Below are 22,947 nucleotides of genomic sequence, written 5' to 3'. Positions count from 1 at the left end.
AACACAACCACTTTCTTCACCCAGAAATGTCAACCAGAACAGGAAGAGAGATAGAAGGCAGGGTGTCGAAATCATGCCAGTTCAAAATGTTTCAAATTGACCAATAAGTTTTGTCTCCACAGCCACTACCCAAGTGCATAGCACATTGCCTAAGTCACTGAAGAATTATAAATGTTTTCTCACTGGTTTCGGAGTTTTCATTCTTGACCTATCCAATTCATTCTCTTCATAACAGCCAGTGAAGCCATCTAGAGACATAATATATCTCACTGTATTACTGCTTCTATGCCCCGTGTCTTTTGGGTCTGTTTTTAGAAATACCAAGTCCTAAGCCTCTGCCACAGGAACTTTGCACAAGCTGTTCTCTCTGACCAGAATCTTTCCCATCACCCTTTCTCCACTATAGCAAAGTTCCACTGAAGACTCAGTTTAACACTACTTTCCTGGGGTTAATTGCGTATATGCCTCATTCAGAGTAAGTTGGATTCATCTCTTCTTGAAGGACATAGAATAGCACTTGTAATTATAAATTAAGTGGCCATAACTATGTATCTGTAAGCTCCACAGAAGCACTGGCTACATCTGTTGTGGGCATTGCTATAACCCAATGCCTACTACATAGTTGGCACTCATTAAGTATTTGTGGCTTGCCTGGATGGATACAAAAACAGACCACTTCAAAGGAGATAAAAGTTAAACAAAGTTTATCTTCCAGATCATTGAGGCAAGGATGGACTTTTTTAATAAATAGAGCTGGGACAACTCAGGTGGAATAAAAAGAATTGGAATGCTACCTCACATCTTAGAGAAAAATCAATTCCAAGCTGATTAAAGACAGATGGTGGCCCTCCCTGATGGTGCAGCGGGTTAAATGCAACATTGCAAGCTAGCTGCAGCCACTTCAGTGTGAGTTCGATCCCTAAGCCCCAGCAGTGACCCATATTGTGCGGCAGACCTCTCCTGACCCACCCACTGCTCCCCTCAGCAGTGTTCTTTGTTGATCTTCCTGTTCTGCTCCCCACTCTGACTCTGGTGAAGACTCTCACCGCCCTTGCACCTCTGGCCTATACCCCAGTTGTAGATGCATAAATAAATAAATCTTTAAAGGAAAAAAAAAAGACAGATGGTGAGTGAAACTGTAAAACTTTTACAAATACTATAGAACATCTTTATAACCTTAGGGTAAAAATGGTTTCCTTAAATAAGATACAAAGCCCACAAACTGTAAAAGCAAAGATTTCTAATGAATAGGGCATTAAGAGGTGCTTCACAAAAGAAGAAACTTGAATAGCCAATACTATTCTATACTTGAATAACCAATACTATTCAACAGCCAAAATACTAAAGTGTGTCCACCTACATTTTAAATTGGGAAGCACAAACTACAACCACAAGAAACTGCCACGTACCAACTAGAAAAGTTGTCATTAAAAAGTTCGACAATGTCAAGTGTTGGCAAGGCTACAAGGCAACTTGAATGCTCACCTACTGCTGGGAGGAGTATAAATGAGCACAAATGCTTTGCAAAAAACAGTCTGAAAATAGTCAAAATGAAGAAGCACTAGTCTTAATATCCAGCTTCTACACTAAGATATGTACCCTGCAGAGCAAAATCACAAACAACCTGCAACATTGCTCATGATGACGCCCAAAAGTGAACACTCAACCGTCATCAGTGAACAAATGTCACCACGAAGGAGCCACAACAACCACGGCCAGGATGGACCTTGCAAACATAATGGCAAGCCAATGAAGCAAAATACGAAGCCATTCATAAGACATAAATTTATTTACACAAAGTTCAAAACCACATAACATTTAACTGTAGTGTTTAGGGATGTGTACTAGGTGGTAAAACCACAAAGAAAAGCAAGTTAATGAGTGCCATAAAATCCTCAACAGCAATCCGTCCGGGAGTGCAGGAGGCGCTGTGATGGCAGGGGGGCACCATGGGACACTGAAGAGATGGTGGCCTCCAGGTCTTGGCCTGTGCATCCACTCTACAAGTGGTCTTGAAAATGTTGGTTGATCCATGTTTTCAGAATCCTCCCTCCCTCCCTCTTTGTCTGTCTGTCTCTCTTTCCCTCACAAACACACAGAGTCAGCCAAACAGAGGCAGCTAAAAAGTGACTAGAAAAAAGACACAGACCAAAGGATGGTTTATGAGGAGAAAGAGGAAAGGGGCAAGCCTCAGACAGAAAATGAAAAGATAACAGAGACACAGGAAATGAAAAGAGACGGGGAGCTAGCAAGAAGACGAGAGTAAGGAAATGAGAAATAAGGAGACCAAAAAGGGGCGAAAGATGATCAAGAGAAGTAGGGGAGGGGAAAAGATACACGGTGCAATATTCTCGCTCCTGTTTTTCCTTTCTCTCTATCTCCTGTCTTCCTCTCCCTCTACTTCTGCCTGTCTCCCTCAACCTCCTCCATCTTTCTGTCGTTCTCCCTCTCCCGTCACTGCCTTCCTCGTCCTCCCTCAGCTCTCTGTCCTTCTCGTCCATCTGTTTCTTAGCCCTACCCCTTCCCTTCTGGCACTCCCCACCTCTCTGTCTCCACACTTTTTCCTCCTTTAGCTCTCCCCCTACTCCCCCTCTCCCTCCCATACATGCACACAAAATCTCTCAACCTACATTTGTTAAGTGGTGCTTCTATGTCAGACACAGTGATAAAAGCCAGGGTGGCCACAGTCAGGGGACGTGGAATGGCGAGGCCCGCTGAGGTTACCGCCACCAGCAGCCCAGATGCTTGTGCAGCCTGTGCCCCCTGGGCGCCCGCGGCCGGGCTCAGGCATGAGCTTGTAGGCTGCCTGCAACTCTGTCCCCCTCATTAATTTCACTATCAAACACTCCCAGCATCACAAGTTGTAGGTCTTATTTATGAAATATTTAACTAGGAGAAACCCAGCTGAGATGAAACCTCTCATTTGTGGTGGCCCTGGGAGAGCAGAGCATGGGGCCCGCTGCTGGGATTAGCCACTGCTGACTGGCGGGTCCAGGTCACCAGAGCAGGACGCAAGCCGGGGGGCAGCCCACGCCTGATGCAGGAAGACCTAGAAGAGAAGGGAGCTGGGCCTTCTCAGTCTCACTTGGATTCAGAAGGGAGCTCTGCAGGGGAGGGGCTGAAACCCCCAAAGCAGAATATGAGACAGAATACAGGTTAGGGGTTGCCAGCAGCCTCATGGAAGGAAGAGGGGGGTGGGGAGACAGTGCTTGCTGGGTTTCCTTTTGGGGTGATGAAAATGTTTCAACTACAAAGAGATGATGGGTACACAATATTGGGGGTATACTAAATGCCACTGAACTTTAAAATAATTAAAGGTTAAAAACGGGGGGGTGGGGAGGGAAGTGTATGGGATTATGGTGATGGCACACGGGTGACTTGGTGATGGGAAACCCCGCGGAGATTACAATTGAGATGGGGGGAATGTACAAAATGATGTAAAAATAAACTGTTATAAAAAAAATAATTAAAGGTTAATTTTGTTGTGTGAATTTTACCTACTCTTTTCTAATGGAAAAAAAAACCATTTTTTAAAAATTTGGTTTCTTCTACTGTAGCTATTAGCTCGAAGCCTGCTGACCTCATTTTACAAATGATATTTGTTTATGTAGAAAGTACTTGCTATCTATGTCTTAGGCCCCTTGCTCAGTATTTCGAACCATCACATCAGTTACTTCTCAGAGCTCTGGATGGAGGTACCAGCAGGTCCTGGCTATATAGAGAGGGAACTTTAGGGTCAGAGAGGCGAGCGGTCTGCCGTAGGTCACACAGATCCAACTCCAGCCTACCTGCCTTCCAAGTGGTCTCTGCTGCTCTGACTTGAACTTTGGGATCACCTAAATCGAAGTTGCCAGGCTCTGTGGGAGTGGAACTTGAGGAACAGCATTTTTAAAGCTTCCAGGTGATTCCAACTACTCCAAACTCATCTGAGGGACCCAGCAGGTAGGCACTGAGCAGTTCAGGCATTGGGGATGAGCTCTGTGGTTACAACCAGCTGTCAGGAGATGCTGACAGCAGCTAGTCCTATAAAACTTCTCCTGGTGGCATAGGGGTTAAAATCTCAGCACTGTGAAGCTGTTGCCAGCCACTGCAGCATCAGTTTGCTTCCCGGCCAGGAAACTGACCCACATGGCTCAGCAGACCTTTCCTGTCTCACCCACTGCTCTCCTTGGCAATGGATTTCAGTGGATCCGCTGGTTCTGCCTCTCACTCTGTTCCTGATGAATCCCCTCACGCACCATCACCACCCTCCCCCCTCCCCCCCCACACCTCTCACCCATACCCCCTTTCTTATATGCATAAAATAATAAAAATATATCTTAAAAAAAAAGTCTCTCTATGGAATGTTCTAGTTCTTTGCCATCTACCTGTGGATAAGCCAGAAGTGGCCACTGAGCATGTGAAATGTGGCTGGTACAACTGAAGAACATTGTCATTTTCTCAATTTTAATTACCTTTTAAGTTGAAATAACCACATGTGGCTAGTGGCTACTTTTTTGAGTAGCACAGGTCTAGACAATCTCAAGGAAAGGAGTGAGGCATCAAATTCAGCTAATGAATGATTTTCTTTGGGAAAAAAAAAAGATAGTCCGGAACTGTTTAACAACAACCTAAACACTTAAAAATAACGCAGAGGCCCTCCCTGGTGGCGCAGCGGGTTAAAGCACAGCACTGAGAATCTAAAGCCACTTCCGCATGAGTTCGATCCCCGCCTGCCCCGGAGGTGACCACATGGCGTGGCAGACCTCTCCTGACCCGCCCGCTGCTCCCCTCAGCAGTGTACTTCGTCGATCTGCCTGTTCTGCTCCCCACTCTGTCTCTGGTGAAGCCCCTCACCACCCCTGAGCCTCTGGTCTGTACCCCAGTTCTGTATGCACAAATAAATAAATCTTTAAAAAAAAATAACACAGAACTCAGTTCCTTTGTGTCTTTAAATGACCCCAAGACGTGGGACAAAGGACCGTAGACAATTTGGGAGCAAGGATTCTTCCCCAGCCTTCCCTTCCCAGTACTGACCGCCTGTTCTCTTTACCAGCCTTACTTTTGGTTTCTCCAACCACCCTGTTCACCCCCTAGACAGAGCTGAACCAGAAACACACCTCAGGCCTCAGCATACCTGCTCCCCCAGAGAGAGAGAGATCAGACTGTTAGAAAAGGCAGCCAAAAGAACATGACTGCGGCCAAACTGACCCTCAACCTGGACCAAGCAGTATGAGGCATCTTGCCCTTCTTCCTCCCCTGGGAACACGCACTTCCACAAGCATCTCCAAGGACGCAGCCCTGAGAGTCTATGTTGAGGTGTGTGGTGTGTTGCTATCTGAACTGCAACCTGACTGAATAAAATTAAAACCCTTATAAAACTTGAAATCAGGTGCAGACAGTATGAAAAACCATTTCGCATCCACCCAAGACAATGCCTCAGAAGTACCCTTATTCATTAAAACTGCCACCCAAAAGTGGGATAGCCTGCCTCTTTCTCTTGTCTCCCCCTCCCTTCCGCATGGGAGAGGGCTCTCAGATTTCAACTAGGAAGCACCTGGGTCATGTCCCAATATAAGCTCTCCCCTCCCTTTGGTCTCTTCCTAGCTCAGGTTGGCAGAACCAACTCCCTGTATATTCACCAGGCCCCAGGAACTCCAGCTTTAGCAAGGGGCTTTAGTTCTTTGAGCCTCTGTGTACAAATCTATAAAATGGGTGAAAATAAAACCATTGTAGCTTTTAGGGCTGATATGAGGATTAAGCTGTTCAAAGTCTGGGGACTCATAAACCCCCTTCCCCATAACGAGAAATGTTCTCCAAATATAACTGTTCTTCAAAGACAGACAATTTCTCTGTTATCCCAGGACTCGACACTCTCTTTACTGGTGTTCCGTTGAAATCACAGACATGCACAAGCACAGGAGCCAAGGAAAATGTCCACCCTCATGACTGTGGAAAACAGTCGAGTTGCAGGTATTCAATAAACATTTGTGAATGAATGCACCCTTCTTCCACCTCACGTCTCTAAACTAATCTGCCCCATCAGTCTGTCTCCTGTATGTGCCCAAAACCAGCACTGAGTGTGGGCACCAAAGGAATAAAGAACTACAATATATACCAGCAGCACTTACCACGTCAGGAGCCCAGAGAAAGTGAGACACGATTTTTGAAACTGGGCAACATAAGGAGAAGGAGGGAGAAAGGGAGGCCACAGCAGCTTTCATTCCAACATTTCTAGCTCCTGCTGAGATTTCCTTCTATATACTCATCTATATTTACATCAACGAATCTGTCGGTAGCAAGCCTGTTGCTGATCGTGTGGGATCTAAAGTTCACAGAAAGCTGGCTTAGACACCCAGCTAGGAAGAAAAACTGTAAATTAAATTTAAGTCACCCAAAACCCCTAAATCCACCCACTCCCCTCCAAGAAACCCGTGACATCTTTTATAGCAGGATTTCTCAACCTCAGCTCTATTGACATCTTGGGCTGGCTAATTCTGTACTGGGTAGGGGCAGTCCTGTGGATTTTAGGGTACTCAGAAGCCTTGTTTCTACCCATTACATGCCAGTAGCACCCCACCCTCTGCATTCGTGACAACCAAAAATGTCTCCAGACATTGCCAAAAGTCCCTTGGGGGGCAAAATATCCCCTAATTCAAAAACACTGCTCTGTATGTAGCCTGGGAAAAATTCCAAGTCAATCAACTGTTCTTTCCCTGCCCTTCCTCATCAACTTCCTGAATTCTGAGTCACCTGGCCTCCAATTTTTTTTTTCACAGATTCTAGGAAAGTGATGACAACAATTTCATGACTTATCAGAATTTTATCCTGAAAATAATCAGAACCTTGGACAGAGGTTTATGCACAAAGATGTTCATTGTGCTGTTAGTTATATGCAAAACAAACAACTGGAGATAGTTATATGTAATATGATACATTCATAAAGTGAAATATCATCAGATATTAACAGTTATTTCTGGGGCTGTTGCCAACCCATACAGCACCACTGTGTGAATTTAAATAAGATGCCCCTTTTTCAAGTTGTTAGATCCATCTGTCAAAAATTGTCATAATATCTTCATTTTGCTTGAAAAATATCTTTTAGTTTCCATCATCTAAGAAATTAAAATAATAAATGTTGCCTGTGATATGAGCTATGATACCCTAAGTTGCCTGTGATATGAGCTATGATACCCTTGTGTAGTGTACTGCCTGTACAACCATCCCTGGTAGTCTTAATGCTGTCCAAAGATAGCTAGTGGCATGAAAATGCACTCACAAAAGTTTGTATTCATTAAAATATAAGGAATGAAATATATTAAAATATCTCCAAGAAGTCTCTCTGAATTTACATCCTTTGTACTTTAGCTGTTCAATAAATGAAAAGGATAGGCCTTTCAGAGGAGACACCTTTTGGGCTGAGACCTAAATGAAGAGAAGGAACCAGCCATAAGGAGACCTGATACAACAATGCGCCGGTGAAAGGAACAGACAGCACAAATGCTTAGAATTACAAATGATCCTGGTGTGGCCAAAAAGGGTTATGGGGTTGATACAGAGAGGAGGGTAAGAGAAAATGGAAGAGATGAGATCGGAGACAAAACCTGGACCAGTTCAGGGCCTTCTAGAATGCTGGTTCATCTGTAGTCTGTACTTTAGGCAGAAGAATCCAGAGCATTTATGCAGCAAACTCAGAAGAGAAATAGCCCATTGGCCCATCACTATTCACTGATGGAGCAAAGTCCAAGGAGTTCTACTTTTAGTCCAGTGCTGAAATAAACAAAGCCAGGTGTTTCCAGAATTTTAACAATCTTTATCAAAAACACTGTTTCGGCCCTCCCTGGTGGCACAGTGAGTTAAAGCACAGCACTGAGAAGCTAAAAAGCCACTTCCGTATGAGTTCAATTCCCGCCTGCCCTGGAGGTGACCATATGGCGTGGCAGATCTCTCCTGACCTGCCCGCTGCTCCCCTCAGCAGTGTACTTCGTTGATCTGCCTGTTCTGCCCCCCACTCTGTCTCTGGTGAATCCTCTCACCCTCCGCATCTCTGGCCTGTACCCCAGTTCTGTATGCACAAATAAATATATCTTTAAAACAAACAAACAAACAAAAAGTTTCTTTTCCTCATCATTCATTACTCAATTAGCAAATATTTGTGCATGATATAGTGATACAACTGATGGCAGTTGTAAGGAAGGACAATCTCTGTCCTCTGCCCTTATGGAGCTTTCTAATTAGAGAGAATATAAAACATAAACATACAATCTTACTGATTTCCACAAAACCACACCAGACTCACTTGATGTTGAAAAAGATATAACAAGGTTGGTAAGATGAGGAACTTTGTCACTCCAAAACCAAGAAGAAAAACAAAGATCAGAGAGAACCAGACAAGGCCCCCCTACCTTTTCATATACACCTTATATCCAGCATCCATGCATAGGTGGAAGGAAGGAAGGAAAGCAGGGAGATGTTGGATGGATGACTGAATGACTGGTGTATAGGTGCATGGATATGCAGATGGCTGGATGGAGAAGGATGAAGAGATGAGTGAATGACTGGACTGAATTGAAGGGTAAAAAGATGGATCAGTGAATGGATGTTTGGAATCATATAATTGTAGTGTTAACAAGCAGTGTGAATCAAAGTCTTATCCTTTGGTCTTATGGTCTTATATACTGGAGGACTGGTGGCTGAGTTAAGAGGATAGATGGCAAAGAATAAGAGAATCAAGGTAATTGAAAATTCCTGAGCAAGAAAAGGCAGAAAAATAATAACTAACACTATGTTGTGCATACCATGTGCCAACACTACACCACCAAAATAAAGCTACTCATTCATTTTTCCTTTTTCCCATGCACCCATCCACCACCCATATGTAAACGAAGAGTGCATACTACGTTTCAGTACAATTCTAAGTACTGCATGTATTAGCTCCTTCAACCTTCTAAGATTTGTGCCATTAGAAACCCTATCGTATAGTCTGGGAAACTGAGGCACAAAGTATTTATGTGACTTTCCCAAGATCACACAACAAGTGACTAGCAGAGTTTGGATTTTACCCCAGCCACCTGGCTCCAGAGTTCATGCTCTCAACTTGGCCATGCTGTTGCATGACCATATCAGTTGCCACTGTCTAAACCATGGTTGACTCTCAAAGGACAAAGATGGGACAGGGGCTGTCTGGCTGACCCAATCCTGAGAGAGAATAAGTAGACTGTGAAATGGCTTACCCAGGCCTGTCAGATGGCTGGTGTTCCATAAATGCTGATGAATCTCAGCTGATTCTAGCTGAAGCGAGATTCCCAAGTACACAGACTAAAATTAACACCTTGAATTCATTCATTCAAAAATTATTTATTCATCACAGTGGCACTGTTTAAAAATCTGGAAACATCCCAAATGTCCATCACCCAGGAAATGGACAAATTGTTGTATCATCACAGAATGCAATATTACAAAGAAAAATTAATGACCTCAGCTACACTCAATAAGAGACAAGAATCTTAGAAACACAGTTGAGTGAACAAAAGCAAGTGCAAATTCCAGAAGGCAAATATTTCAGAAGTCAGGAAAATTAAACTTATATTAAGGCATATATAAATTTGTGACAAAAATACTTTTTGAAAAAAAGCAAGAAAATAAGAAATACACAATCCAAGAGAATACTTTGGGAGAGAGAGGGAGAAAAGGGCAGGGTGGTGCTGATCATGTTCTAGCTCAGGCTTTCTTGACGTATGGCCCCAGACTCCAACACCATCAGGGAACTTACTAGAAAAGCAGATTCTCAAGCTCTGCCCCAAATCTCCTGAATCAGAAGCCCTGGAGTGAGACCAGGTCACCTGCTTTTAAATGGCCCTCCAGGGATGCTGATGCAAAGCCCTAAGTGGGAATCTCTGCCTTGCCAGAGCAGGTTCTGACTCTATGGGCCTGGATGCTGCATTTTGAGGTCTGTCAATCTAGTTCTTGAGAGACAACATTGACATTGTGTTATAAGCTTAGAACAGGGTTAAAGCAATAGGCTGCTTGCCTGAGGTGCAAGAAAATACCCCACAATTATGTATTCAGCTTCTGTTGATGCCAAACACAGTGGTAACCACAGTCCAGCCCTTGCTGTCACAGAGGAAACGCCATCTGTCCTGCTGGTCTGCATAGTACCTGCATCCAAGCTTGCTATGCATGGTATGGTGACCTCTGTAACTCCCTGGGCAGGCTATGCCCATCTCACAGATGAGGAGGTTAAGGGCTCCACTACTGCAAGCTGGAACTGAGATTGGCAGTCAGGGCCAACTGTCGCCGAGTTCTGTATACTTCCCTTTCACCCAATATCACCTCTCCTCTCAGTCTCTTCTCCACTCCAGCTGCAAGTGCTCATCAGACACACTGCTAGTGGACTTCAAAACTATTTCACAGCAACCAGTGAAGATCAGTACAACCCCTCCCCATGCTCATTATTCTTAATATGGAATATAATAAAGGTCAACAAGATAAAAGGATACAGTATATTCAGGAAAGTCAGAACCACATAATACCCCCACAGAGCAAGTTCTAGGTCAGCACCAATAAATTGGTAAATCCATCAATTTATTCTTGAGATCAGATTTAGCCCTCTTGCAAATTCTGCTTGCATGAAAATACTTTAACATTGGTTTTATATATATATATATATATATATATATAATTTTTTTACACACCAGTCTAAAAGGAGAACATAACTAAGTGTGAATATCACTGGCAGGTGGGTGACAAAGTTGAGTTTTCCCTCATTGTTTCAGAGAGTGGGTCCTGCCTCTTGTGTTATTCTGAGGGGAGGAAATTCTGAATTCCAGGTTCAACCTGAGCACCGTCAAGAAAAACCAAGAATGTTCACAGCCTGAACAGAAGATAAAGTCATCTCTGACCCAAGAGAGATAATAAAACTTGATCCAGACTTAACTGAGGAATTTTGCTTCAGCGTCAGAATCTCTCTCACATATTAGCTGCCTTAAATAGGCGGCTTCCAGAAGCACAACTCATTCCAATAAAAAGTCTTGGCTTTTCAGAGGGAAAAAGCTATACATCCTTGTTCCTGGGCACTGGCACCATCCCCCCGCTTCTCGGTCTCTCTTGGGTGTAAAAAGCTCACCACTGGGTCGGCCAGCATCCTGGTTTGCCCAGAATTTTTGGCTTTCTCAAGATGCTAAACCAGGGCAGTAAACTGGGCCATCTGGTCACCACACCCAGACAAGAACTAATGCCTGATGACTTTGAAACTCAAGATGTGGAACCCACTAACCTGGCTCCTATCTTGGAATGTTCCTTCTCTAGCCTACTAGAGTGAAGAGAGAGGAGGGAAAGATCAGAGTCAAGGGGAAGGGGATCATATTCTAACCCCAAAGCTGCACTCTCCGTGGTCATCAGGGGCAGCTGTTCTAGGCCTGTGTTCTCCATCCTGAGTTGGACTCTTGAGCAGCTCCAAAGGAAGAAAAGGGTGGTGGGGGGGGGGTAAGGACAGTTAATTATATACTGCAAAGTCCCTTACCTTGGGGAGAGATCAAGGGAGGGGAAGACAATTAAATTTGCCTTAGACCAAAGGGAATAGAAAAATGGGTCAAGTGGACATGATTTTTCCCCCCCTTAATGCTTCTGAGACAATGGAGAATGCCAGATATATCTAAGTGTTGCTTTAAAGAAAGTCACACTCAAATCAAGTCAGGGATGACTGACTTGGAGGGGTCCTTTGTTCCCATTTCTACCCAATGAACCTCATTTCTAGGCAAAGTTCCTCAAAACAAGAATATTAGGGGAAAGTGTACCCTTTGATATTATGGCTCATGTACTTAGGGACTTTCTCAGTGCTGGATACTGCTGAGCATCTCCTGCGTGACCCTATTTTGCCTCCCTGAGAACCCTCTGAGAGAGATGTTTTCAAAATGCACCATTATCTCATCATGCACATGCGCAAACTGAGGCTTTGGTGTCTAAGGCAGCACGGGTGGGTGCAATTCCAACCCAGGCCTGGATGATCCAGCATCCAGAGCATGTTTCCTCTCCTCTTTGCTGTCTGTTTTTCATGGCACAAGCAAACTCCGTCCCTAAGGAGCTGAGTTTGCATTCTCTGAAATGGATTAACTCTGAATTGGGCTCTGACTGTCTCTGGATGGAGTCCATCTCCCCAGTGGTGCCTTCCAAAGTTGATGGGGTGCATGCGTGTGCTCACCACAGAGGGCCACAGAGCTGGGAGAGAAACAAGCCTCCAGCACACAACAGACATCCCCCAAACACTGGAAGGAATATTTCACTCTCAATGGACACCCCAACTTCTCAAGCACTAACATTTCAGAGACCTTTGATCTCATAAACCTTATCATACCATGTGATAAACCATATCTGATAAACTCTTCCATGCCCCACCCAACCCTATCCTGCACATAAAATTCACTGAAAACCCAAACATTGTCATATGGAAAATAGGAGTTAGGTAATATGGCAAGCAGGAAGAGAGGGGCACTTTTTCATTCATGGACAAATGTTTAAGGAATACTACTTTGTGTCAGGATTTTGAGTTTGCAGTGGTGAATAGGGCAATGGAGATGGCTCTCATGGCCAGGGAACCTGACTTTTTATTGGTGAGTGGTAGAACCCGTGAACCCCCACACCAGAAATCTCTTCCCCAACATTTCAAACCAGGGCAGGGGCACAGCAAAACTTCCTTATTCTTCCTCATTTCCCTGGTTGACATTAACACTACTACTTCCACCACTTTGTACATGCACATAATCCTCTATCCTAAACCCAGACATACTTTGAGTTTAAAGCTTGGTGCTAACAACTCTAACAAGGATGGGAATGTAAAAAAGCGCAACCATCTTGCCAAAAAACAGTTTGAAGGGCTATTTAAAAGGTTAACATATACTTAGCTGCACAACCAGCAATCCTACCCAAGGGAAATGGAATGTATTCTCCCAAGACCTCCACGAAAGCCCTCCTGCCAGGATTTATAGCAGCTCTATTCATAATCACTGAACTTCAAAATATCCCAAGTGTCCTTCAGGTGTGAAATGAATGCACAACTCTGATTCCACCCATGGAATACTATTCAGCACTAAAAAGGAATGAATGTACACCAGCATGGACAGATCTCAATAGTGGTGCAAAGACAAAACCAGACTCCAAAAGCTACATACCATGTGAGTCTACTAACATATGACTTCTGAAAAAGGCAGAAGTACAGGGATAGCAGAGTGGCTGCCAGGGGTTTGGATGCTGACGCAAAGTGGCATTAGAGGGTATCTTGTGGGTGCTGGAACTGTTCCGTATCTTCATTTTGGTGGTGGTTATGCAACTGTATACATTTGCCAAAACTCAGAACTTTAGGCAGAAAGGGTGAAATTTTCTCTGAATAAAGTACAGCTCAATAAGCCTGATTTTTGAGGAAAATAAGAGAACAATACCGACAGGCATCTATGGTATGGCCTAGAAATGCCAAGTGCAGCCCATAGACTAGCAACGTGGGCAAGCAATAGATGCTTATCAAAAAAGCAGAACCCCAGGCCACACCACTCCCCCAAACCTGCTGGCCCATATTATCACTTTAATCAGACAATTCTCATGTTCATAAAGGTTTGAAAAGCCCTATAATCTACACATAACACCCCCAGTGGGGATTGGAACAGCACCCATAAACAAACATATCTAACTTTTTTACTGCAAGACATACCAAAAGGCACACCCAGATGGATAAATGAAAATTTAAAATAAGGCTATAAACTCAGATCAGTTCAAAGTAGGTTTTTAATCTTTAAATGAGCTGACATTCTGCCTTTCAGAACTTTTTATATTTGGGGATTAAGGAGAGGGATTGAACCTTTGTAGAAAATCCCAGTGGAAAAAATCATGTTCATTCTTCCCAGAGTTTTGCTTTTCTAGAAATAGCAGCCACATTAATCTAGGAGAAGGATTTTACAGGTCATACTGTCCCGCCCTCTATAGTAGTGCCTTCTAGGACATTCTACTTTGCAAGATGAGCCAAGACTCTGATAACATGCTTAATTTCTCCCAGAGTTACTTCTCCTTTCCATGGAGAACATACATCTTTCACTAAAAATTAACAAGCAGCAAACTAAATAAGTGTCAGTCAGCCAATGTCCACAGATTACCTTTTGTGATGGGACTCTGAGCTTCTTGTTAAGGTTTCCAAAAATACAGGTGCAAAGCTGGAGACCTGTGTGTAATCCAGGAGGTCAAGTGTCATTAACACACAGACACTAGTCTGTGGCTCTTGCAAGGACCCCAAATTCCTAACCGTGTTCAGTGGGAAATCTGTTGGCATCAGCAGGGCTGGGGGAAGATGACATTCACATTGGCACTTGGTAACACATCAGAAGGAGCAAGTGGCATTAATTGGGGGCTCCAAGAAGGCTGACAGATGCACCTTATTGAGATGACAGATTTGAGCTCTTTAGACGCCATCCTCAGAGCCCATCATGGCCATACTTAAAACCGACCTCCCATCAACGCAAACATGAAACCTAGGTGTGGTCAAGACAGCTCACTGCCTGGCATAATTCAAGAGAAAAGGCCAGCACCAATGTTAGTATGAACATCAGGCTTCCATTTGGGTTTTCTTACTTTAGAAGAGAAAAGTAAAATTAATGAGAACCCATAACTGGCTTGAGCAACTGGGATTGGAGGATGCAGAGGGTAAGCAATCACTATACAATGTGCAGAATGCAAGGTTGTAACTCCCCTCTCTGTGCCTGCTGGAATTTTCATTTGAAAGTCATGTCGTTAGGCCCAGTAAACAGTCAGCCAAGTTCCTGGGACATTCTCTCAGTCCACCACAAGAAAGTGAGGAATCTGCTTTCTCTGTTCCGCTGCAACCTTAGTAAACACCACTGCCATGTACATGTCCCACTGCACATGTATCCAAGAATGGCAGGAGCACTTCTACTCCTAGTATATATGTAAGGGAATGTTTTTAAAAAGTTCAAAAAAAGCTATGTGTAAGTACAATCCTAACAGCACCATCTATAAACTACCAAATCAATACAATCAGCACAATCAACGGCAGAACAGGAAAGTCCAGTGGGTAGCATCCGTCAAGAAAACTCTTATGAGAAGGGACAACTAATAAGCACTTGCAGCAATGTGGCTGGGTCTCAAACATATTGTTCAGCAAAAGCAGCCAGACACAGCCCGTGACTCCGTCTGCAGAAGGCTCAAAAGCAGGTGAAATTAACTTGTAGGGTTGGAAGTCAAAGTTCCCTTGTCTGGGGAGTGAACAGGAGGGGGCATTTTGTCACAACTTGTTAAATTAGACTCAACTTTCCTATACATAACTAGATGCTACTCTAAAAGTTTAGAATAAGTTCTTAAACACATTTTTTTAGACACAGAATTTAATGTTCCACACTGGCATCTTGACACCAGGGTTCCCATACAGTCCTTTTGTGTCAGCTCGTCCCTTCCTTAGTCCCTCAGTGTTCTGCCCCTTCCTGTCATTCCCCCAGAGAAAGCTCAGTCCTGAATGACCACGGCTGGGGGCAAACTGAGGCACGGTGGCCCTACCTTCCACAGTGGGACTGTGTAATATGTTTATTGCCTTGGGGCAACGAGAGAACAAAAGCTGTCTGCAGAGAGCAAAATACACAAACTCATCACAAAGCGACCTAGAGCAAAAAAGCCTGAGAAAACCTAAAGCACCAAAGAATGCTCTCAATTCACCTGCATCCCTCCCCAGAGACTCCTAATTCCAAGGGCCCCCTGCAAGCCCATCCTCCACCCCACAGTCCTATCATCTGCAGGATTCAGGCTGGACCAGGGTGAGCTAAGGACACATTAGGACTCCCACCTCCTTCCAAATCCAGGCTCCAGAAGGCGATCTAAAGCCATTTTCAACACGAAATCTGCCAGCCCGGTGAATCCCTCCTGGACACCCACTGGAGTTATCTGAGCGTGCACACGCTGATACCCTGTCTTCCTCCAAGGAGCAGTGTGATCACAAGACCCTTGAGCATTTCAAATAGGCCTTCACTTAAGAAGCAAAGACCTGGCTCCTGTTTCAGGCACCGATTTAGATGGCATCGTGCTGAGGGGTATATGCCTTCAAATAGAGCCCTGTGAACCCTCTCAATTTCCACCATCGTAAGAGTAGACTATTCACACACTCCAAAACCTAAGAGCCCTCTGTAAGAATTTCAGCATCCAGAAGCCAAAAGCCTGGCTCAATTCGAGACCTCCTAGACGAGAATTCACCCACCACCTTGCTCCTCAAATAAGCAACTCTGGACCACTCAAGCCCCAGCCCTGACAAGTAATGAAACAATCCAACTCACACACAAAAGGGACAGGGGGCTCACTGCTGAACCCCAGGGGCCTATCCTGACCATTCATGTGTACACGGAGAGCAGCCAGTTGGAAAGGCGCCGAGAAGCAGCACTTTGGGCAGGGCATGGTGGCCAGTCTGCCTGGGGAGCAGTGTTCGTCCCCCCACTTGGAATCTGGGTCATGCTTAGATAACTGCTAGAAAGCCCAACTAATTACCCATCCTTGCCTGCCTACATCTCAACAGATGTTAAGCCCTCCTCAAGGTTTATTTCAAGCAGGCACTGATTTAAAGAAACACAAGGGGATCTGCATTTTGATAGTGTCTCAATAGAGGAAAATGTGGTCTTTACCTTCTTCCTCTGGATCTTTGATTTTATTGCTTTACGAAAGGGCATTTACCTGCCAGAGATGTCCACATGGATGCTGGTTCTCCTGGTGTCCCTTCCTGGGTCTCTAGAGTAGGAGAAGCAGATTCCAACCCAAGCATTGCCACTGCCCTAGGAAGGACCCACTACCTAATTTTCTCTTGCCCTTTCTTACTGAAATAGCCCACGCTGGGTCTTCCAGGTCAGAGCTCCAGATGGGGCAAGTGGAATGTTTTCTACACCCCAAAAGATGATGAAGTCCCGATTAGCCACTGAGGGAAGTGGGAGAGAACCCTCAACCCATCACTGTTTCCCCAGTTCTGGGCCATCAGCCACTCGGGGGTTGTTAATTCTGGCCGGTGCTGACCTCTCAGGAGGAAGGCCACATGTTCTTCTACTGGCTCTTGGTCCTGAGAAGCCCCAAAGCGCCTTGCCCTGAAAGTGCACCCCCCACCTCAAGAAAAGTAGCGGTGGAGAGGTTCACAAGCTGGGACTGGGCTCTGGCTCCGGAGGACTCCGGTGAGGGGCAGCTAAGGAAATCCAGTCAAGGCCCCCGTTGCCCTGCTCCGGTCAGAATGCCAGGCCCCAGCCAGGTCCACCCTCATTGATGACAACTCCGACTCCTTTGGAACAGGCTCAAAAGCCCCCACCAAGGCCTCTCTAAGACCCCAGGGCCCAACCCTCCTTCTGGAACCGGTCCTTGGGCGGAATCCACTCCCCGGCCCCCCACCCCAAGCCTCCACGGTAGCTCAACCCAGCTCGGGGTGGAGAGATCCTCCACACTCCTCCCCGCTGCCCCCTCTCCCAGCCCCTGAAAGACCCCCCCACCTCCCATCAACCCCCGGGTCTCTCTCCCAGCCTGGAAGAGGGGAAGCAGAGGGAGGAGGGGGAAGCGCAGCTGCTGGGGTTCGGGCAAAGGATATGGCCATTCGGTGATCTTTTTGGCGTATTTTCTCACCACGTTGTCCTCGCTGAAGAGGAATAGAGACCGGTTGACCGTGAGGCAGTTCTGTCGGACGGGGATGGGGTTGTAGAGGGCCATGGTCCGCGCTCTCTGCGCCATGGACTGCTTGTACATCCTTTGCGCCCCGGGCTGCCCGCCCTGCCGGCTGCCCCCGGCTCCTCGCCCGCCTCCGGCGCCCACGACCACCCCGGCGGCTGCCCCGGAGCCTCCTCCCCCGTAGCGGGCCGGCATCTCGTCTCCGAAGCGGGCCATTCTGCAAAGAGCAAAGGGCTCCCGGTTACGCTGCGGCGAACGATGCGGAAGACGCCGCCGCCGCCGCCGCCGCCGATGCTGATGCCGATGCTGCCGGAGCTGCGAAGACGGCGGCTGGAGCTGCTACTGCGGAGACGCTCCACGGCCCAGCCCATCGGGCGGCGGCGGCTCGGCGCCTCGGGTCGGGGGCTCACCAGGCGGCTGGCCGGCCCCAGCCGGGGATAGCAGCTCGGGACATCTTCCTGGCTGACCCCGGAGAAGGAGGGGCGGGAGGAGGGTGCGGAGGCGGGGCGCGGGGGCCGGGGAGGGGGGAGGGGAGAGGGAAGCGAGGCAAAAAATAACCGAGGAAGGAATCCAGGCAATCCCCAGTCCACCCACTCCGGAAAAAAAAATGCAGTTAAAAAAAAAAAAAAAACCAACGCACACCCCCTTTAAGACGCGAACGATTTGCAAAGGACACCCCCCGGGACGCAGTGAAAGCTTCAAATTCCTCCGAGGTCCGGGTCAAGCTGGCATCTTGCAAAAGGAGTGCGTTCGGCCCATTAAAAAATGTTTTAATTAAAAAAATAAAAACCAGGTTTTTGCTGGGGGGAGGGCAGCCAAAAATTGTCTAAACCCCCTTTTCTGTTTTGCGGTAGTTCCTAGACCTTAGGAATGCTGAAATATTTGTAGCCAAAATAAATTTTTTAAAAATCAAATAAAATGAAGGAATATTAACGGGAAAGGAGAGGAGAGGAGGGGGGGAACACTCCGGAGGGCTCCTAAGGAGTCTTGAAGCTGCAGGGTCCCGATGATTTTTTTTCTTCCTGAATCACCAGCGGTTGCCTCTTCTCAACGGAGTGTGAGTGAGTGAGTGTGCGTGCGTGCGCGCTGCCTTTCGCTTAACCGTGCCTCATCTTGGGGTTAAATTGCAGCAATGAGATCCTGAAAATTCCCAACAGTGAAAAAAAGAGAGGTATGCGCGGTTTGCTTAACCATTCAATAGCAGCTCCCCGGATGCTGCAATGCCAAGTGTTGCCCCCACCCACCTTCGCTAGTTTTTCCTAAAATAAGATTGGTGTGGAGGGCTAAGGAAAGAGGAAGGGGGAGGGGGAATGGGCGCAAAGGTCTGAATCACTGGCCAGCAACGCTCCAAAGAGGAGCGATTGATGAGTTTCACGGGAGAAAGACCCACCCAGGGTGTCGGCACATGACGGAGCGCGACCAATAGCGGAGGCGCGAGGGGACAGGACTCAGCGGAGTTTGTGAGGGATAGAGGGGAGAGCCCTATGGTTGGGAGGCAAGGGGAAGTTGGGACGACAGATTCCTCCTCTCTAGGGAGGAGACCCTGTGTTTTCCTAAGGGTGTCTTTTGGGTTGTGAACAACCTGATGGCCCTGGTGTCTTGGCGAGGAGAAAGAGGGGAAACAGAAGAAACTTAAAGATAAAAAGAAGGAGATTCATATCAAGGATTCATATCAATCTCTCAACAAATTCGGTCTGTTTTGCAAAGAATGACCATTTAAGAGAAGGGTTTGGGAACACTTAGGTGAAAGTGTCAAATTAAGAGGCCTTGAGAGCTGGTATAAACGATTGCCAGGATTATTTCTGAATGGACTGGAGGGGGTGGCAAATCCTGTCAGAAACAGAACTAACCAGGTCCTAGTTGTAGGGGTATTGCTGCCAGGGGTCCATTTTTCATAGTCTTTATTTCTGTTCAAAACTGTAACAGGGTAATCCTCAAGGAAAGGGGAAGCTCCAGGTTCCATGCCCAGTCCTAAGGAAGGGGAGGATGGAGGCTGAGTAGGGAGGAAAGGCTTGAGAAGACTGGGAGAAGGAAGGAGAAGAGCTCAAGAGGAGGACCTGGATGGACACATGGAACAGAGACATGTGAAGAAGCTTGTTTTTGCCTCTTGGCCTTGGACTTATGCCAAGGACTTAGAGGGACATGGAAGGAGACACTTGAAAGAGACAGAGAAGTGGGAGAGAGACCCACAAAGAGGTTGACAATGGCAGCTGGAACCCTCACTTGGGCTTTGAATTTGTTCCTTTTGTCCCAAGCTTGCTTGGCTCCTTCTGCTCCTTTCCTCTGGTTCCCCACCAGAAGGCATCTGGGAACTTTGGGGCCTTCATTTGGAAACTATTTTTGACTATTCTTCCTCTTCTCTTGTCCCTATTGCACACTAATTGTATTAAAGTTACTTTCTATTGATGATCTTGTACATTAAAGTATGTTCTGTCTTAAGGCAGTGGATGGTAGAACCTAATTAGACCATGCAGGCTTGGAGTGCCCCTCATCCTGCCCTGTAACAAAACCACTACAACTTATATTGTGGAATAGAATAAACACAGAAAAATTCCCAAAGCATCAATGTACAGTTTAGGAAATTGCTGTGAAACTAATACCCATGAAATAAAGCTCAAATCCAAGGTTATAAATGTAACATTGCAAGCTCCCCAGAAACAAAAACACACATACCTGCTCCTGCCTCTCCCCTACCCCAGCAATAATCACTGTCTTGACTTTATGGTATTGAGTTATACATTGCATGATGGAGATACATTCTGAGAAACGTTTTGTAAGACTACTTATCACTGTGCGCACATCAGAGTAACTACACAAACCTAATGGTACAGCCCCCTACGTATGTAGGTGGTGTATAGAGACTGTATATGTTATGTGCAGTCCACTGTTGACCAAAAGTCGTTATGTGGTACATGATCGCAATATCCTTGCTCTTTTTTTTTTTCTTCACATTTTTTCTACCTTATCATACATTCTTAAACAACACAGGTCTACTTTGCATTTTTTGGAACTTTCTATAAATGGAATCATATAGTATGTGTCTTTTGAAATCTAGTTTCTTTGGTTTAACACTATGTCTTTAAGAATCATCTGCTGTCATATGTAAGTGCCATGGATTCACTTTCATTCTATATAGTATTCCACCATGTGCTTTTCCATTGTTCTATGTTCTATGGAGATTTGCGTTGTTTCCCACTGTGATTCTTGAACCTCAAATAATTTTGGTGCTAGTGGTGCCAGTAAGTGTGTATTCTGTGGGAATAACTTTAGGTGTGGAATTTCTGTGTTGAAGACATCTTCAAAGTTGTAAGATATCCTCAAAATGTCTTTTAAGTGTCTTTTAAGTCTTTTAATGCAAGGAACCATTGCATTTTCTCAAAGCAATGTATAGACTTGAAGACAGGTAAGAGGGAAGAGGAAGAGGATGAAGAAGGCAAAATTCTTTTTAAGCTTTACCTACTTGAATCCTAGTTAATGCCTTCCCCTGCAACACCGGTGTTTGGATTTATACCCTCAAGAAAAGAGGATACCATCATAAATTTCCCATTCTGTACCTATAGGTCAGCCTTTACAGGTTGCCAACAGTGACTTCAAGACTTTCTAACTTGTCAAGACAGCGACAAAATTAAAATTAAATCTAGAGTAATTGGAGATGCAAAGACTAGGCTGTATAGGATTCTCAACAAAGAATGATTTTTGTACTTGATGGTTCCTATCTCAACGGTGGATGATAGGCGATGTGAAACAGAAAGTCACCCCTCCATACAATTCAGTTATCCCACTGGATGCAAAAACACAAACTCAAAAGACATGTGTACCCCCCATATTCATTGCAGCACTATTCATAAAAGTCAAGACTTGGAAGCAACCTAAGTACTGTTAACTGAATATATAAGATGTGGAATATATATGCAACACTACCCAACTACTTTGAAAAATGATGAAATCCTGCCATTTGCAGCAATATGGATAGATCTTGAGGGTATTATGCTTAGTGAAATAAGTCAAACAGAAAGACAAACATCCTATGGTTTCACTCATACATAAAAGAAAAACAACTAAATAAAGCAAAAATAAGCCTTCTGACTAGAAGTCCAGTTTAGTGATTAGCAGAAGTGAAGGAAGAAAGGGCATGCACAAATTGGATAAAAATGATCAGTTGTATGGTAAAGGGTAAACTTAAATTTTCGTGGTGAGCTTATGTATTATATACACATGTTCGTTTGATATGATGCATACCTGAAACCTATATAATGGTTTAAAACAATGTTACTTAAATGAAAAAGCAGTAATCCCATGTGCATGAATACAGCCAATCATACAAGAAGACAACATAAGGAATGGTGGCCTTACATGTAACTCGAGTTTCATCACACATGTTGCCTGAAAAGATTTCTAAAGACCTCGGTTGTTTCAGGAAAGAGCAAGCTCTCAATGATAAAGTCTTTATGGGGTAAAGTTTCTACAAACCCTTATAGAGGTCCCCCTTCACAGGGGAGAACACACAGGCTGAGAGAGGTTTAAAATTTTGCCCAAGTCACTGACATCGGTCTGAAACTGCTTTTGAAGTTCCTACTCTGTTGGGTGGAATATGATTTAAAACAACTGCTTTTGAAAGCCTTATGGCCATTTCCAATTTTGATCATTTGAATATCAGTGATTCTGCTATGAAACTCCTGAATATGTACCCAGGCAGAATAAGTACATGTGTTCACTGAAGGTCACACCCTAGAATGTGAATAGCAGCATGGGCATACTGGCTAAAAACTGGAAGCTCCCCAAATGCACAAAATGATGTAAAAATAAACTAATATAAAAAAATTAAAAAAAAAAAACAACTGGAAGATCCCCAAATGTCTATTCATAGCAGAACTGGTAAAGATGTTGTGGAACATTCGCACAGGAAGCCCACACCTACACACAGTGCATGGAGCAATCTCGCAACCATGATGCTGAACCAGAGAACCAGACATGCTATAGAATGTGGCAAATAATTCCTGCTATATAGTTTGAAGTAGGCAAACATATCTGTGCTGTTACAAGTCAAAGTAGACACCACTCTTGAGGGTAAAGGAGTAATTGACCCAAAGGGGAAACTTCTGGATGCTTCTTAGTCTGGTAATTGTGCAGATGCATTCACTTTGGAAATGTTATGCATTTTATAACTTTTCTTGATATCTCTGAGCTGTGCAGTGCTCTCTCTGTGTGTTATTTATTTCAATAGAAAATGTTAGTGGGACTTCTGAATATGGATCCCAGGTAGCACCGCTTGGTAATCTATGATAATTGTTTTGA

At 45.0% G+C, this 22,947-nt stretch overlaps 1 protein-coding gene across 1 annotated transcript in view; it reads right to left on the bottom strand.

Annotated features, from left to right (window-relative positions):
• Nucleotides 1-17,904, bottom strand: part of CACNA1A (calcium channel, voltage-dependent, P/Q type, alpha 1A subunit) — a 209,890-nt gene extending 191,986 nt beyond the window's left edge. The window contains exon 1 of the mRNA XM_012728946.1: nt 17,576-17,904. Coding sequence (XP_012584400.1) covers nt 17,576-17,868 — 293 coding nt within the window. The 5' untranslated portion in view covers nt 17,869-17,904. The remainder of the gene's footprint in view (nt 1-17,575) is intronic.
• Nucleotides 17,905-22,947: the final 5,043 nt, after the last annotated feature.

Source organism: Condylura cristata, unplaced genomic scaffold (genome assembly GCF_000260355.1).
Source record: "Condylura cristata isolate star-nosed mole 26May11 unplaced genomic scaffold, ConCri1.0 scaffold00024, whole genome shotgun sequence".
NCBI lineage: Eukaryota > Metazoa > Chordata > Mammalia > Eulipotyphla > Talpidae > Condylura > Condylura cristata.
This window is presented reverse-complemented; position numbering and strand designations above follow the sequence as displayed.